The following is an 18,225-nucleotide window of genomic DNA, read 5'->3' on the forward strand; positions in this document are numbered from 1 at the left end:
TTCAATCCAAATTGCGCTTTTAGCCAACCGCGAACTCAGTATCATCCAATCAAAATTGCGCTTTTAGCCAGCCGCTAGCTCAGTATCATCCAATCCAAATTGCGGTTTTAGCCAACTGCTAGCTCAGTATCATCCAATCAAAATTGCGCTTTTAGCCAGCCGCTAGCTCAGTATCATCCAATCCAAATTGCGCTTTTAGCCAACTGCTAGCTCAGTATCATCCAATCAAAATTGCGCTTTTAGCCAACCGCGAACTCAGTATCATCCAATCCAAATTGCGCTTTTAGCCAACTGCTAGCTCAGTATCATCCAATCAAAATTGCACTTTCAGCCAACTCCTAGGTCAGTATCATCCAATCAAAATTGCGCTTTTAGCCAACCGCGAACTCAGTATCATCCAATCCAAATTGCGCTTTTAGCCAACTGCTAGCTCAGTATCATCCAATCAAAATTGCACTTTCAGCCAACTCCTAGGTCAGTATCATCCAATCAAAATTGCGCTTTTAGCCAACCGCGAACTCAGTATCATCCAATCAAAATTGCACTTTCAGCCAACTGCTGCCCAAACAGGAAACGAACAGCGAAAAAGCGAGAAAATATATTTAGTTTTATCTGTGAGCCAGATGCAATCACCAAAGAGCCCATGGCTCGCCAGCCATAGGTTGCCGACCCCTGGGTTAAGAAAAGGAGCTTTTACTTTCTCTCTAGATGTTTTGCCCCATTTGAGAGGCTGGCTGGGCCATTGTTGGTGTCAAACGGAGTGGCAGAAGCTTGGCTTGCATGAATAGACCCCCCTCTTCCCCAACCAGCCCCTTTCCCCCTCTTTTCCGTCTCCACGGAGACCTTTTCACATCGGGGTGGCGGCCAACAGTGCATCCATTGAAATGGCCGCCGCAGGGTTGCGCAAGCGGGCGTGGAGGGCGTAGAGGGCGTGGACACAACAGATGGAGGACGTTAAGCATCTTTTTTTATTTCTTTATTTTTTTGTGTAAAAATACTCTTGGCTAATTTCTTCATTGAGTCGTGAGCAAAAAAAAATACAACATACAGCACAATCCCTCTTAAATAACTTTTGTTTTCTCCTTTTTTTCTCATTGATCTGAAGTGCCTTTGCAAATATCATCCATCAAAAAAAACAAATTAAATTAAATAATCCTGACAAACAAGCACAAATATACAATACAAAAAAATGCTTAAATTAAGTTTAAATTAAAAATCATCATTAAATCATGACTTTTCCTGGGTATTTGTTCTTTTTTCTCTTGATTTTACAACAAAAGGACAATCTGTGTGAGAAAGCGTGATGAGGACAAAGGGGGTAAAACAATACTTAAGTCACGGAAGGGCAAAACAAAACCTTCCTGAAAGTTCACCGAGCAACCTCGTTATTGATTCTTTTATTTATTATTATTATTATTGTACGAACAGGCCAGTATGGCCAAACATCCGCCATTTGATGCGGTTCCTGGTTTGGAGAAAAGGCCCCGGGTGCAAATGTTGCAAAAAAAACAACCCCCCAAAAAAGCGATCTTGGCGGCTGATGAAAACTTTTTCTCACACCGTCCGTGGAATACAGGTAACATCCGAGCTATGACTGGGTTCCGTTCCGACAAACTGGTCGTAAGCTGAATGGCCGTAAGTCGAATGGTCGTAAGTCGAAATCCGTTCCATATGGCCGACGTGACGTATACACGACAGGATAGTATACGATCTGTTGTTTTTAAGCAACATTTTCTATTGAATACTATTAGACACCGAACTGTTTACAGTCCATTTATAAATGTATAACTTTTAGTGTCATTTTTTGTTGTGGTAATTCGCCACACGAACATGTTTAAACAAACAACTTCCTGATGCATGATATCCTGCCTTCCCTTACATGATGGCACATCTACATTATGTCACATCCTATCGTGTCGCACACTGTGCGCCATATAAATGCTCTCCCATTCCGTCTATCTCTCTCTCTCCATGCTTCCTCCTTCCACCGCGATGTCTCTGCTGTCATCAAGATTAAACAAATTTATTCTGTCCCACACCTGACTTCCTGATGATTTAACCATCATCGGCCATCAACGCCCGTAGAAGCAATGAACCAGGGACGAACGATCAAAATAAACCCATTATTTTTATCATTTTATATTTCATATTATCGATTTGTATTACTGTATAGTGTGTGTATAGAGTGTAGTCACGCAGTAGATTGCTGTGCAATATGTGACATGCTGGCTGGCCACAATTGTAGTATGCGTTGCCGGCTGCTTGCGTGTTGAGTTGCCAGGCGTAGAATTAAAAATAAATAAATAAATAAAAAGGGTCTGGTGGTCGTAAGTAGGGGGGGTCGTAAGTGCGGGTGGTCGTAACTCGCGCCGGTCGTAACTCGGATGTTACCTGTATTTCTTTCGTTTTCGTTTCGTTTTGTTAACCCCTCGAGGCCCGACAGAGGCAAAACAGGAAGCTAAGTGGGCGTTTACGTTGAACCGTAAACTTGACGTTTTTTAGTTCTAGGTTTTTTTTCTTTTTCTTCCCCGTAAAGGACCCCCGGGCGCTTTTTCCACTGGAGCACCAGCTCAGTCTGAATATCAGTCAAAAGGTCTCAGCAGCAGTAGCGAGCGTAGAGCAGCATCTCATCCAGGAGCATAAAAACTCTCCCATACAGCAAAAAAAATGAGCCGGCCCAGCGCCGGCCCCTTTACACCTGTAAAAAGACACCGCATACCGTGAAAAAACGTAGAGGTCATTTGCTCAGCAGAAGGAAATACAGTGATACCTTGGCTCACGAACTTAATTTGTTCCCAGAAAGTGTGTGTAAGGCGAAAAGTTCATCTTCCGAATATGTATTTCCCATAAGAAACCATTAAAATGAGAATAATCTGTTCCCAGATCCCCATAAAACATCATTTTCTACTAAATAAGCCTTAAAACGACACTAAATATTCCTTATTTTATGTATAATAAATGTGCTATTGTATTGTAATTCAAGAAATAAACTACTGTAAAATAAAGTCGTTTTTTTGCTATCATTTAGCTATCTAGCTGGCTATGTAGCTATCTATTAGCGACTGTATCCTGTGACTGTAAAGTGACCTTGAGAGTTTTGACAGGTGCTTATAAATGAAATGTATTATTATTATTATTGTATCTATTAGCTAGCTACCTATCTATTTGCTATCAATTAGGTGTCTAGCTGGCTCGCTAGCTATCTGGCTAGCTATTGTTTAGCTATCTCGCTGGCTAGGTAGCTATCGATTAGCGACTGTAAAGTGACCTTGAGTTTTGAAAGGTGCTTATAAATGAAATGTATTATGATTACTGTATCTATTAGCTAGCTAGCTACCTAACTATTTGCTATCTATTATCTGTCTAGCTGGCTCGCTAGCTCTCTAGCTAGCAATTGTTTAGCTATCTAGCTGGCTATTAGCAACTATATCCTGTGACTGTAAAGTGACCTTGAGAGTTTTGAAAGGTGCTTAGAAATGAAGTGTATCATTATTATTATTGTATCTATTAGCTAGCTTTCTATCTATTTGAGTTACTTCCAGGTTGAGTGAACGCTGGCGCGTGTAGCTGCCACAGCTCACCCACAAAAAGTTATTGTGTGACTGTAAAGTGACCTTGAGAGTTTTGAAAGGCGCTTATACATTAAATGTATTATTATATTATTATTTATTGACCTTTGTGATGGCCGTTGGTGTAGGGGCCTCTTGCTGATATCCGAGTGAAGTTGCCGTGCTTTCTCGGCGATAATACCCTCACTCACACGGTCCCCTGCCAGCTGCTTTTTGTTCATCCAAATCAACAGAAGTTTTCCAACCTCTTCTATTGCACGAGACCGTTGCTGAGACCAGTGTTTTTCAAGCTTTTTTTGAGCCAGGGCACGTCTTTTTTATATTAGAATTTTTTCGCGGCACACCACAAACGCAGGAAAGAGGCAATCAGTGACGTGTTGCCACACGGACAAATATTAAATTACCCTCCCAGTCTTTCAGCACGGACACATGACAATGACATAATATTGGCAGAAAATGATTCATAAATGTTTGTAAAATTTTTAATTTGAAAAAGGGCCATTGGATAGTTTCTCACGGCACACCTGACGATCTCTCACGGCACACTAGTGTGCCGCGGCACAGTGGTTGAAAATCACTGACTTAAACAACACAGAACACCCTTAGCCACACATAGCGTACTGGTACTGGGACGCTAAGTCACACAAACGAACACCTGGTTGGTGTTTTTTGATGATATCCTTCTTCTGCTCAACCGCCATTTTCTTTTGTGTCCTCTCTCCGCTGAACACTAGGCTGTGGTGGGGTCTTTTTCGCTCGCATATTAGCAAAAGGTGTATTTTTAAAATGATTTTGAAGGCACTTTTTCATAAATTAATATAATAAAATAAAGAAAAAAAAACACAAAATACCTTTTTTTGTGGAAAAAATATTTTTTCAAATGTTTTATTGAAATGACATATTGTTTAATCTATTAGCTATCTGGCTGGTTAGCTAACATTTAGCTGGCTATCTATTAACTATATAGCTAGCTCGCTCGCTGTCTAGTTGGCTATTAGCTATCTATTAGCTAGTTAGCTCGCTTTCTATCTATTTGAGTTGAATGGCACGTGTGGCCGCCGCTGCTCACCCACAGAAAAACTTATCCTGTGACTATAAAGTGACCTTGAGAGTTTTGAAAGGCGCTTAGAAATGAAATGTATTATTGTTATTATTATTATTATTTATTAAAAGTACTACACTCAATAACAAACCACATCCGCACTCAAAGAAAGGGAGTGTGGAAAACTAGTCCGCCAGCCATCGTGGCGCTGTGTGGTTTGTTTCATAAGCCGAAAACTAGTTCGTCAGCCAAGAATATATGCTTGCAAATTTAATGTATGTGAGGCGAACAGTTTGTAGGCTGAAGCGTTCGTAAGCTGAGATATCACTGTACTGCATTTCCCAAAGCTGGAACCCGGAGAGTGGCAAACAACATGGGGCCCCGACATTGGACCCTGTGGAGCGCCAGAGGACACCAGGTGGGGCTCACTCAAAATGTTTGATTTTTCAAATAGACTTATGCCCACCTTTGCTGCTGCAAACTAGCCAACGGTATACCGTCGTCCACTGTATCCAACTAAACTAGACCCTTTTAACTCATTCACTGCCATATTTCCGAATTTATTTGCGAATTGAAACGCGTGACGTGGAGCGCCATTCCCGAATTTGTTCGGGTTGTTTTTTTTCTTGTTTGGATGCCGTTAAAGCGCTGGCCATGACCTCTGGTTATGGTTTTTTTCCCTTCCACAAGGGGCAGCATTTCCAGTTTTGTCCATGATAGCGCTTTGTTTCAGCTTCAGCTGTTGTTCAAGCGCTATATCAATCCATCTGTATTGCATTGTAGTTTGTACAGCCGCACTCATTTTAAGCTCAGATAACTCCAGACCCATATCATTTAGGAAAGAACTATTTTTCTGATGAAAGAGGAGAGTCTAAGGTTTCTTACGCTGCATTGAATGTGTAGTCGTGAATTGAAAATATGATGTAGAGCGTCCTACCCGAATTTGTTCGTGTTTTGTTGTTATTGTTTGGGTGCCGATAAAGCGCTGGTCAGACCTCTGGCAATGTTTTTCCCTTCCCCGGGGGAGTAGCATTTGCCTTTTGTCTATGTTAGCGCTTTGTTACAGCTTCAGCTGTTCTGAAGCTGCGCTATATCAATGTTGTATACTGTATTTTGTACAGCTGCCCCCATTTCAAGCTGAGATAACTCCAGACCCATATCATTTAGGAAATAACTATTTTTCTGATGAAATAGAAGAGTCTACGGTTTCTTACACTGCATTGAATGTTGACGTCGTCCTAAAACTCAATCTTCTATGGGCCTTGGAATTTGAGTGACAATGACAAAAATGTGCCCGGACTGGGCACATTTTTGACACTTTGTCTGGCACTGAATGAGTGAGCCTTCCTTTGAACCGCTCAAGTTTTTGACAAGCCCTGGGCATCTGTGCCACACGGAGTCCTTACTTCTCCTATCTGGATTGGAACGAACCAAAGCCAGTCACCTTCAAGAACGTCAACGGACGACTCACCTCCGTTGCAATGATACATTCGTCCTTCTCCTCCGACACGACAAACACAGATTTGTACTTGTGGTCCGCACACGCAGACGTTTCTGGGCTATGGATTTCCAACGTTTCGCTGTGAAGAAAGAGGGGGGAAAAATCAGTTGAGCTTTTCTTTCAATGACTGCGCCCAGTAACTGCAAACTAGACCGAGGGGTGAACCTCTGCGGCGAAGGATCCACCGAACCCCTGAGACCGACTCACCGACCCCCTAGGGTTCCATCCAACACGGTTTAAGAACCATTCATGACTATACCAACTAACTGAAAACTCGACCGAAGGGTGGACCTCTATGGCAGAGGATCCACCGAACCCCCAGGGTTCCATCGACCAGTTTAAGAATCACCAATGACTGTGCCCAGTAACTGCAGACTAGACCGCTGGACCTCTGCGGCAGAGGATCCACCGAACCCCCTGAGACCGATTCACCAAACCCCAAGGGTTCGATCGAACCCACTTTAAAAAACACTGCTTTAATGCTTAGCTATTGCCCCCAAGATCCTGGGAGGGACAAAAACTTGCCATGTGTACGAAAGTTGGAGAACTTCCATGCCTGCAAAGATTAAGACCCACTGGTAAACATGGTGAAGAACAAGAACTGTGCTTGTGGTTTGCATATGACAATTTGAAATTTTGGTTGGGACAGCATCATGGAACTTGACATGCTTGATTTGCTACCGCGGGCCAAATAAAATGATGTGACGGGCCAGATTTGGCTCCCAGGTCTTGACTTTGACACCTATGACCAATCGGCACGGATACATTTGGGGTGAGCGGCCTTCCTACCATTTTACGCGTTTGCTGGGTTTCTCCTCAAACTCGAAGGAGTCCTGGGCTCGGCACTTGTCCTCACGGGCCGCCTCCGCTAGCGTGTCTTTGGCTGCCCGTTCGTAGTTGACCTCGTGCACCAGGTTGTAGTCCGCGGGCGGCGATCTGCTCTTGTAGCAGCGACGTCCCGGCGACGAACCCTCCCCGGGGTCCTCGCCACTGCACAAGTCCATCTTTTTGTTGATGTTTTTCACTGCCGGGGTCGGCAAGACTACGCCGTCCTGCTCGCCGCGTTGGCAGTTATTGGTCAGGTTGTTGATGGTTTCGCCCTCCCCCGAACCGTCATCTCGGACTTTGGAGCGGAAGAATCCAAGCAGCACGGCGCAGCCCGCTAGAAGCAGGAGCACCAGAGCCACCCCGGACCAGACCGCCATCCAGGGCACCTCGGAGCCCCGGACGGCGGCATGCTCGGGCAGCAAGAACTGGCAATTGCGGCCCCCGTAACCCGGAGCGCAGGCGCAGACGTAGCGGTTGTTCCTCTCGTGGCAGGTGGCGCCATTGTGGCACGGGTTGTGTTCGCAGCGGCCGATTGGCGAGCTGCAGTTGCGCCCGGCGTAGCCTGGCGGGCAGGTGCAAGTGTAGCCGTGAGCGGCTTCCTGGCAGGTGCCCCCGTTCTGGCAGGGTACTGAGGAGCACTTATCGCTGGCGTGGTCGCAGTTCATGCCCGTGAAGCCGTCAGGGCACTGGCACAGGTACGAGTTGACCAGATCCACGCAATGAGCACCTGAGAACACAAACGCTCAAGGTCACACGGACCTTGTGGGGGCGGACCGGTGCTTTGGTTGAGAGAATTGCCCTCCGTTTTGCTGATCTCCTCGCCAGTTGAAACGGTCTACCCTGCCGTTAATATACAAAAGTTACGATAGAACAAGCTGTTGGGTCGCTAGCTTTTAGTGCTGAAGTTCTGAAGGGTTATGACCAGGGGTGGGCGATCCTAGTCCTGGAGTGACACCATGGCGATCTCTGGGAGACGTCGCGGCAACTCCAGTCCCCGTTGAGTCGCCAACTGCTTTCCAGGGCAGTGAGGTAGGCCCTCAAGCGAGACCCAATGTCCCGTGGTAAAACCAGAGTCAAGTGGAGCCACTGACTTGGGTTCAGACAGTCAAAACCAGGGGTGGGCAATCCTAGTCCTGGAGGAGGTTAGCCCTCCAGGACTGGGATCGCCCACCCCTGGTCATAACCCTTCAGAACTTCAGGACTAAAAGCAGTGTCTGAAATAATGTCTGCCTGGACGCCCGGGGCGTGCAACTTTTACGTCGGGCGTATAACTTACAGAACGTCTCCACCCCGGGTGGCCGACAACTTTTCCAAGAAAAAAAAAAAAAAAAAGTTTTTTTTCGAAAACGTTTGCTTTATAAATCGGAATAAATTATTCCGATTTCCGATTTTGAAATCTTCGTTTGTTTTGGAAATTTCGGTTCGGTTGTCAATTTGCATACTCTGCACGGCAGCCAATCAGAAGCCTGCTTTCTGCTCCCGGACTTTCCCGAGCGTTATAGGAGATGCCAGCGGGACGTTGTTTGTTATGATCACGTGATCGGCCGCTAACTTCCGGGAGGCCGATAGCCAAGTAAACACAACAGTTGTCAGCAAGTGTGATCATTCGTTTGTATGCTTATTAGTTTCATTTTTGGTTTTGATGAATGAAAGTCTTTGCGTTTTAGTACGATGGTGATATCGTGTGTGGTTGTTGGCTTACCAACCGTTTTGTGAAAGGATCCGGGTTAAAATTTCACCGAATAGCGATCGCTGAAGGAAGAAAAAAAAACAGTTCGTTTGGCAAGTTGCATACTTGGCACGGCAGCCAATCAGAAGCCTGCTTTGTGCTTCAGACTTTCCCAGAGCGTGATAAGGTCGTGCATTTGCATATCATTTTCCAAAGTAGAACAAAACACAGAACCTCAGCTCCAGAAGATTCAAAAGAAGCTAACAAAATTTATGACGCTACAAAACGTAAATTATCCCGTGGCTGTAAAGTGTCCTTGAGCGTTTTGAAAGGCGCTTAGAAATTGAACGCACATTAAAAGCATCGTGGAAAGAAGAATTCACGTGGCTTGTAGCAGACAACGCAAACATTGCATTGTGCAACATCCCGAACAGTGTATGGACAAACGACAACTGGAGCAAAATCATCAGCTATGGATATTTACGATAAATTAAGCAAGAGAGCATTTGTGGTAGGTACATCCTTAATCAAAAAAAAATCCTTAAAGGACAACAGACACCTCCGGACAAGTTGCGTCCATAATTTGTAAAATTACTTCAAATGAGTTATACTGAGCGCAATTTACAAAGATTCCACAGCATATCGCTATACAGCAAAGTCTCGTTATATCGATATCGGATATATCGATAGTCCCGGTTATATCGATACTATTTCTATGCACGCACGGAGAAAATTACTTGCAAACAGGGTCGGATATATCGATAGTCCCGGTTATATCGATATTTTTTCGTACTCCCTTGAATATCGATATAACGAGACTTTACTGTATTTTCCATTTTAAGACTCACACTGAATATTCATGAAGTCTTGTTTTCGAGTTGACGACGATGCCCTAAGTGATGTCACGGATGGAACGCCCCTGACCGACACACAATGCATTTTGGGTACTTTTTTTCCGGCTGAAAACACTGTTGATCGCGAAATTAGAAGGAAAACTACATAAATAACACAATGGTGAGTCGTTGTGTGTCGCAGCCACTTGCAGTAACGTGCATAAAGAAGGTATAAGTTGACACAAATTCCTAGCGGACAAATCAGCCCACTTCCAACGTAGCTTGTGCGCCATCTTGTGCATTTTCTGGGCACTACATTGGAGTCCAGACGGCTTGAATTGATACGGAATGACTTCTTTAATCAATTGCAAACATTTATGCTTTCCTCTTCAGAACTATTTAAATCATATTCATAACTGGATGAGTAACAAGAAAGCATCTTCTCCGAATCTGAACTCTCTGAAGCCATTGTTTTGATTCTGGAGCAAGGCAGTGTGTGACCAATAGTGACACCACGAACAAGGGGGCGGGACTCTCTGAATCTGCCCAATTCCAAGCTCATTTTGTGGCAGTTTTGGGACACTTTAAGTTATTTTTATTGGTGTTTTGCATTTGACTAAAAAGATCAGCCTGCGTGTTTTGGGTATTTTAGATGCTATAAAACGTTTTTCTGATGTCAGTTAGGAAAAAAATGGTGTTGGTTGTCCTTTAATACTTTGCAACAATGTTTTTTTTGCGATTAGTTGTCTTATTATGTTTCAAGTTGTGAAAAATGGGGCAGGCAACTTTATGGCCGGGCAGGCAACAGAGTTGTCTGCCCTGGTCTCCGCTAACTTTTTGAGTTTCAGACACTGCTAAAAGCTAGCGACCCAACAGCTTGATTTATCGTAACTTTTGAACAGGTTTGCCGGTGGGCTAGTGGGCTAGAGGCGGGCCGGCCCTCACCGTTGGAGCAGGGTGCCGAGGTGCAGTGGTCGATCTTCTTCTCGCAGGCGAAGCCGGCGTAGCCGCTGGCGCACTGGCAGAAGTAGCCACCGTCGGGGTTGTCGCTGCAGCGGCCGCCGTTGGAGCAGGGCCCGTCGGCGCACGTCATGGCGCTCAGCTCGCAGTTGTTGCCGTAGAAACCATGAGGGCACTCGCACCTGTAGGTGTTCTCCAAGTCCTGACGAGGACAGCAGGGGTTAACGGCAGCCGGCGGGCGACCACGCGTCGCGTTTTTGGGGATTTTGTGTGAGAACGGGACTTACGGCGCAGCTGCCCCCGTTGCGGCAGGGGTCCCCGGCGCATTCGTTAACTTGGATCTCGCAGCTGGCGCCGGCGAAGCCGGGCCTGCAGGAACAGGTGTAGCTGCCCTGGCCTGTGTTGCTACAAGTGGCCCCATTCATGCAGGGCTTGTGGTGCGTGCAGTAGTTCAGGTCTGGACGGACGCGGGACACATGACACGCGCGGGCGGGGATTAGCGTCGGCTAATGTTGTGAGTGCTGCTTTTCAATTCAGGCCAACAACTGGTGACCCCCCACCCCATAAAGACCACAGCTGTATTATTAGCAACCAAACATGGAGGTTACGTTTCAGGCGCAGCGGATTTTTCGATAGCGTTGACAGATTAGCGACACGCTCTCGGGGGGCTCAGTTTAGCGAATGTCAGCTGTCTAGCTAGCTGGCTGGCTATCTATTAGCTATCTATTGTCTAGCCAGCTAGCTTTCTATCTATTTCAGTTACTTCCGGGTTGAGTGAACCGGGTGTGTGACTGCAGCTGATCACCCACAGAAAAACTTATCCTGTGTCTGTAAAGTGACCTTGAGAGTTCTGAAAGGTGCTTATATTATTATTATTATTATTATTATTATTATGGGACGATGAAAGGCTTTCTGATTCTGATTAGCATGACTTGAGCTTTGGCGCTTATGTCCGACGTGATCGTCCTTTGTGTTGGTTTTAAGTCCAGACTTGTGCCACACCGTCGCAGTGAAATGTATTCTTATGGTGACTATTTCGGGAATATGGACTCGGTGTTGCACTAGCAACAGAAAATGTAGTGGGGCGCTGTTGAGTTTTGAAATGACTCTATTTAGATTTCATGTATTTAAAAACATTTTTGTCATGTCTATTTTTATTTTTGACAATATGTATTTGCATTAATCCGCTTAACAGTACAGGTAACATCCGAGTTAGGACCGGATTCCGTTCCGACAAAACAGTCGTAAGTCAAACGGTCGTAAGTCGAAATCCATTCAAAATAGCCAACGTGACGTTGACACGACAGGATAGTAAACAATGTCAATCTGTTCTTTTTAAGTAATGTTTTCTATTGAATACTATTACCAAACTGTTTCCAGTTCATTTATACATTTTATAACTTTCATGTGTCATTTTTATCATTTTAGATTTCGTGTTATCGATTTTTATTACTGTATAACTGTACCTGGAATATAAAATCGCTCTCCCTGATAACGGTCAGAAGAGGTTGCCCAACACACGCTCGGAGAAAGCAGTACACAGTACTACAGGAGATGTTGCCGCGACAGTATCTGCACTGTATAACGACTGTATTGAGTGGAGTCACGCGGTAGATTGCTGTGCGAGTGTGTGACATGCTGGCTGGCCAAAATTGTAGTACACGTTGCCGGCTTCTTGCGCGTTGCGGTGCCACGCGTAGAATTTAAAAAAAAGGGTCTAGCGGTCATAAGTACAGGTGGTCGGAAGTCGCGCCGGTCGTAAATCGGATGTTACCCGTACTTCTGTTGTACAGTAAAGTCTTGTTATATCGATATTCAAGGGAGTCCGAAAAAATATCGATATAACCGGGACTATCGATATATCCGACCCTGTTTGCATGTAATTTTCTCCGTGCGTGCATAGAAATAGTATCGATATAACCGGGACTATCGATATATCCGATATCGATATAACGAGACTTTACTGTATTTCCAAAATGGGGGTGGAAAAGACTCATCACCACTGACAACATCTGGTCCATTTTGAGACCTCAGAGCAGGCTTGTCCAAACGGACCTTAATGTTGCAAAATTGCCGATTGGTCGCCAGCGAGTGTTCCTCGGGTGCGCTGCCCACCTTGGTTGCAGAAGAGGCCCCCCCAGCCCTCCTGACAGTTGCACTGCCAAGGCTGCTGGCAGGTCCCGTGGAGGCAGCCCGGGTAGCGGATGCACTCGTCGCAGTAGCGGCCCTTGAAGCCCACCCGGCACCTGGGGACCGGTTGGGGTGGGGGGGTAAGTCCAGTAAGACCACTTGGGAGGCAATGTTTTACCCCCCCCCCCCCCCTTCACCCGACACCTACTTGCACTCGCCGGGCTTCTCGCAGAAACCATGCTCGTCGTTGCAGCCCGGCAGGCAAATTGCTAAGGGATAACAAAAAATAAAAATGAATAAATAATAAAAAACGATTATTGAAGTGAACTGGACTTAATGATGGAGGGGCAAACCCCCTCCCCCCCCACATGGGTGAGTGTGTACAGTGATTCCTCAGCGCACGAACTTAATTGGTTCCCAGAAAGTGTGTGTGAGGCAAAAAGTTCATTTTTTGGGGTTCGTCTGTGTAAGCTCTCAGTCATACAGGAGTGGTCCATCGATGAGAAGGTTTCTTCAGCCGTCATCTGTACAAAAGTGAAGGTTTCGGACGTTTCGCCTCCTATCCAAGAGGCTTCGTCAGCGAACTAAAGTCTGACTGGTCGTATCGGCCCCATATATATAACCCTAAAAGTTATATATTTTTTAAGTTATATATATATAGTTAGGGTTATATATATGGGGCCGATACGACCAGTCAGACTTTAGTTCGCTGACGAAGCCTCTTGGATAGGAGGCGAAACGTCCGAAACCTTCACTTTTGTACAGATGACGGCTGAAGAAACCTTCTCATCGATTTTTTGGGGTTGTTTTATGGGGACCGGGGAATGGATTATTCTCATTTTAATGGATTCTTATGGGAAATAAATGTTTGGCAGACGGTCTTTTCACCTTACACACACTTTCTGGGAACCAATTAAGTTCGTAAGCTGAAGTATCACTGTATATGCGAGAGTGAACACACGCTCTCACACGTCCTGCCCCTGATCCTCCTTGACCCCGAAGCCACCATGGTTTTTCTTTTTTTGTTTCCTTCTCTGCCTTTTTATTGGTCAGGCGGCGGCAAGTGAGATAAGAGTGGACAGCTGGCGAGTGTGTTGCCAGCGTGCGACAGCTGCCCCCATTGTCTGAGGGCTGTCGGCAGCTGCCCACTTCAAACAATAACCCCCCCCTCCCAATCCACCCCCACCCCTTCCCTGCCCCCGCCCTTCATGACCAAACCACCAAACCACTGAGGGACAGCCAATCGCGAAAGCGCGTGGGGCAATTTATGCCACGCGTGGCAATTTATGATATGCGTGGCAATTTTTGAAGTACTTTTTATGCTTTAAAATGGCGATGCTTTGCACACCGTAACACTGACGCAACATCCTTTTTACGGGGGGTGGGAGATACGTGGGTACTCACGCTCGGTGCAGTATTGTCCCTTCCACCCGGCATCGCACACGATCTCCCCGCGCTCTCCGCAGGTAAAATGTCCAAAGGCGTCATCCCGGGGGCGGCAGAAGACGGAGCAGCCATCGCCGTAGTAGTGCTCGTCGCAAACGAAGCGGTACGCGTACTTCAGCTCCGTGCGGCCCGCAGTGTGCAGGTCCTGCGACCAATCCTCGCCCACCGTCAAGTGGCGCTGAGTGATGATGGTGCTGATCACGCGTTCTGGGTTCTCTGGGGGAGGGCGGAAGCAGCGTTTGGTTATTTTGGCTTATTGTTAAATATTGTAGCTGCCATGTGGGCTCTCTAGTAGTATGTCAAAGAATCTGTTTTTTTTTTGCTAATAATAATAATACATTTCATTTCTAAGCGCCTTTCAAATCTCTCAAGGTCACTTTTCAGTCACAGGATCAGTATTTCTGTGGGTGAGTAGCGGCAGCCGCACGCGCCAGCGTTCACTCAGCCCGGAAGTAACTCAAATAGATAGAAAGTTAGCTAGCTAATAGATAGTCAATAGATAGCTAATAGACACAGCTAGGTAGCTAGATAGCAGCTAGATAGATAACTAGACAGCCAGATAGCCAGTTAGATAGCCAGCTAGATAGTTAGCCAGGTAGCTAGCTAGATAGCCAGCTAGATAGATAGCTAATAGATAACAAATATATAGCCAGATAGGTAGCTAGCTAGATAGCCAGCCAGGTAGCTAGCTAGATAGCTAATAGATAACAAATAGATAGCCAGCTACGTAGCTAGCTAGATAGCCAGATCGGTAGCTAGCTAGATCGCTGGCTAGGTAGCTAGCTAGATAGCGAGTGAGGTAGCTAGCCAGCTAGATATCTAGATACCTAGCTGGCTCTCTAGCAGTGACGTGCGGTGAGGTTCATGGCTGGTGAGGCACTGACGTCATCAATGACGTCACCGCTCGTCTCTACTTAGTATTTGAATGGTAAATGTCAGCGATTTTGAAAAAAATCCTAAAACGGTGAAGTTAAATGGACAAGAATTTTAAAGTACAAATCACTCAATACATCTAACTGTTTAATTTATTTATTCATTTGACATTTCCATGACAGCTTTCCATGATGACAGGTGAGGCACTGTCTCACCTGCCTCCACTGACTGCACGTCACTGCTCTCTAGCTAGCTAGAGAGCCAGCTTTCCTGTACTTGCAACATTTTTTACGTCACAATCACATTGATTTGCGGCGGCGGCGAGGGGGGGGGGGGTAAGATGCCCCTTACCTGTGGACAGGTCGTCTTTAGAGTCGGTGTGCAGCACCTCAATGATGAGGGAGAAGGTCCCCTGAGGAGACCAATGGCTTGGTGAGACGGACGGAACCCCCCCAGGGGTGTCATACATCAACCCACCCGCACCCCGAGGGGTAACGTACTAACAGCAGAATCCCACCCCATCCCACAACCCCCCACCTCAAACCCAGTCTATTTGAGGACTTTTGGAAGGAATCAGCCTGTTGTTTCCGGGGAGGAAATTGAGATTTCGGATTGTACACGAAGGCAACACTGGGTGAATGGACACATTTTGGATAAATGAAGCATTTTAGATCGCCCCCCCCCCCCACAACAATGCGGATAAGTACTACTTGATAGATGGACAAGGAGATTTATGGATATTTGGACCAAGTTTTTAGGGGGGCTGGAAATAATTTCCAAATGGGGGTTGGTGGGGTCAGAAAAAAAGAGGCTGAGTGTGAGAAAATAGAAAGAGACTAAAGACAGCAGAGAAAAACAAAATACAGTAAAGTCTCGTTATATCGATATCGTTTATACTGATAAAACTTCTTATTACGACACTATTTTCATTTCCCGTGCACATTTCTAGTCTTTTTATGTATAATTAGTTCAGTTTAGTATGATTCGTGGTTTTTATGATAATCCGGTTACTACGGTGGTCTATTTCATCTCCCGCTGGCCATTTTGCTATGTTTATATCGATACACGCCATCGGCCTCGCCATTGGTCGACTTGGTCACGTGACTTGGTCACGTGAATTTGTTACGTGACCAGCTCCCGTGTAGCGGAGCCATTTCCATTTTCAGACGCTAGCTCGTGTGTAGCAGACGAGATTGAAGTGCTTGTGTTAAAAGGTAAAAATGGGAAGCAGAAGAAGATTGATGACTTTTTAAAATTGCATACATAATACAGTAAGATGTAAGCGTTGCAGTTTCCCTGTTGTGTTATGTACATGCCCACTGTACTGTATATGAATGCAATCGTTTTTTGCAACAATGTTTCTTGTTTTGTCTGCTGAAGCGTGATTTTGAAAATTACCATACATTCCATACTGTGTATTAAAGGACAACCGATGTCACTTTTTATTCAAATGCAAAACACCAATAAAAATGACTTCACGCCAAGACGTCTTGCATTGCTTGTGAATCCAAACAATGGCTTCAGATTCGGATAATATGCTTTCTTGTTACACATCCAGTTATGAATATGATTCAAATACACTGTAGAGGAAAGCACTGAAGAGGAAAGCATACATGTTTGCAATCGATTAAAGAATTATATGTGCCATTTTGAGGCAACATTGGGGGAACATCTCTCACCCAAAAAAAACAGGCACAAAACGGCGAGCTCATGGCCAGCTGCGTTTCTTATATGGCGCTTGGATGCCCTCTTTTGGCGGCTTTTGTTAATGCAGTTCGGCGCAGGACGGATATAGCGACAGTACGGTTATATCGACATTTTTCTAACTCCCGAGAATATCGATATAACGAGACTTTACTGAAAACAAAATCAAACGAGCAGTTGTGCTGGGGGGGAAGTCTTATTTCTGATTGTAAATGAAGGCCGCACCAGACGACGCGCGAGTAAATAGAGAGACTTGGCGAGAGGAGCGATGACGTCACTACACACATAAACACACATACTCTGCTCGCGCTTACCGGCCAAGTGAAGCCGAAGTTGATCCTGACGGGGTTGCTGAAGGAGCTTTCCGGGATGGCGTCCGGAACCCGGAAGGAGTTGGCGCCCAACACTGGCGTGACGGCAGCGCCGTAAGTGCACGGCGGCTCGGGCGACGCGTTGGGCTGGTAGTGCTTCAGGCACACCCTGAAGTAGGTCTGGCAGGCGCATTGCCCCGCGGACGACGACGGAGGGGAGCTGTCGTCACCGCCCCTCCGAGCGCAGCAGTTTATGTTACCAAGCGCGCCTTTCTTGTTGAGGAACTCCTGAAGACGCAATTCGAAGACCCCAGAACAGAAACCCTGGCGGGAGAGTAGGGCGCCATTCAAAAAGAACGAAAGACTTATATACCAAAGGTTATTTTGTTTTTCTTTTTTTTTTCTTTTTTTGGGGGGAGCGATTTTTAATAATAAAAATACATTATATTTGAAGCGCCTTTTAAAGCCCTGAAGGACACTTTACAGTCACAGACAAGCATTTTGAGTGTGCAACTTACCCGACATAGCAACGTGGCCAGCACCGCAGCGCCTAGTAACATCTTTAATAAATACATGATAAATAAAAAGTAATAAATAATAATAATTTAAAAAAAAGAAAGTTTAAACGGGCCCGGAAAAAAGAGGCATGGAGCAGGCTCACTGCGCATGCGCGTCCCGGAGGTGAAAGGGGGGGAGAAAAAAGTACGAGACCAGACGCTTAATCCCAAAACTTTCTCCGGAGATCTTGAAAGAGTGAAAAGTGTTGCTCATAAATAAATAAATAAATAAATAAATAGTATTTTTCTTGGGCAGGGGGAGATAATTGAAAGAGTCCTGATGGCGTTATAATCCCAGACAAAGGCGCCCTTCTCCTTTCTTGAGCGGCCCCCACATCTTGCCCCCTTTTTTCTCTGTGTTCGCGTGTCGCCTCCTTCTTCGCGGCTGTCCGGCGCGGGCCGCTTGCAGCCGGTTATATACATGCTATGCTAATAACATGCAAATCACTCCCATCCCAAACACCCCCCCCCCCAATCTGTCCCCGGTGAGCCTCATCGCACTCCTGTCGCACGTTGGGAAATTAGAAACTTTTCTCTCCTTTTTTAACCTCCACGTCGTTCGCTTTTGTTTCCTTTGTAGCCTTGAGACTTTGTTCTCGTCTACTTTCAGTCGTAAACATTGTGGCTGCATCCCGAAAGGTGCGTGGAACGTTGGCAGATTGGTACCTCAGTTTACAAACTTTTTTTACAAATTAGTTCCCAGAAAGTGTGTGGAAGGGGAAAGGCTTGTCTTCCAAACATTAATTTCCCATAAGAAACCATTCAAATGAGAATAATCCGTTCCCAGGTCGCCCATAAAACA

General features: G+C 45.6%; 1 protein-coding gene across 2 annotated transcripts; it reads right to left on the minus strand.

Annotated features, from left to right (window-relative positions):
- Positions 1-846: 846 nt before the first annotated feature.
- On the minus strand, positions 847-17,932 carry LOC148892170 (delta-like protein A). Of its 2 annotated transcripts, XM_089005523.1 has the most exons (11): positions 17,385-17,915; positions 16,870-17,190; positions 15,203-15,263; positions 13,937-14,194; positions 12,741-12,801; positions 12,518-12,648; positions 10,690-10,859; positions 10,388-10,604; positions 6,902-7,667; positions 6,083-6,191; positions 858-2,698 (listed from the first exon to the last, which is right to left on the minus strand). In XM_089005523.1, exons 1-11 carry the CDS (start codon positions 17,439-17,441, stop codon positions 2,693-2,695), a joined length of 2,157 nt encoding a protein of 718 aa, XP_088861649.1. In that variant the 5' UTR covers positions 17,442-17,915; the 3' UTR covers positions 858-2,692. The 2 variants fall into 2 exon arrangements, with proteins under 2 accessions (XP_088861648.1, XP_088861649.1); XM_089005522.1 differs by having other exon boundaries at positions 847-6,191; positions 17,385-17,932.
- Between the last annotated feature and the right edge of the window lie 293 nt (positions 17,933-18,225).

This window comes from Hippocampus bargibanti, linkage group LG10 (assembly GCF_051943395.1).
Source record: "Hippocampus bargibanti isolate YZ-2025 linkage group LG10, ASM5194339v1, whole genome shotgun sequence".
In the NCBI taxonomy this organism is placed as follows: Eukaryota; Metazoa; Chordata; class Actinopteri; order Syngnathiformes; family Syngnathidae; genus Hippocampus; species Hippocampus bargibanti.

What these genes read in the sequence shown, in the direction of transcription:
- LOC148892170 (XM_089005522.1), bottom strand. Translation starts at nt 17,441, where the DNA reads ATGTATTTATTAAAGATGTTACTAGGCGCTGCGGTGCTGGCCACGTTG. An exon ending in GGGACAATACTGCACCGAGC is followed by an intron (nt 12,802 to 13,936) that starts GTGAGTACCCAC and finishes GTTATCCCTTAG; the next exon opens with CAATTTGCCTGCCGGGCTGC. An exon ending in GGGCCTCTTCTGCAACCAAG is followed by an intron (nt 10,860 to 12,517) that starts GTGGGCAGCGCA and finishes GCGTCCGTCCAG; the next exon opens with ACCTGAACTACTGCACGCAC.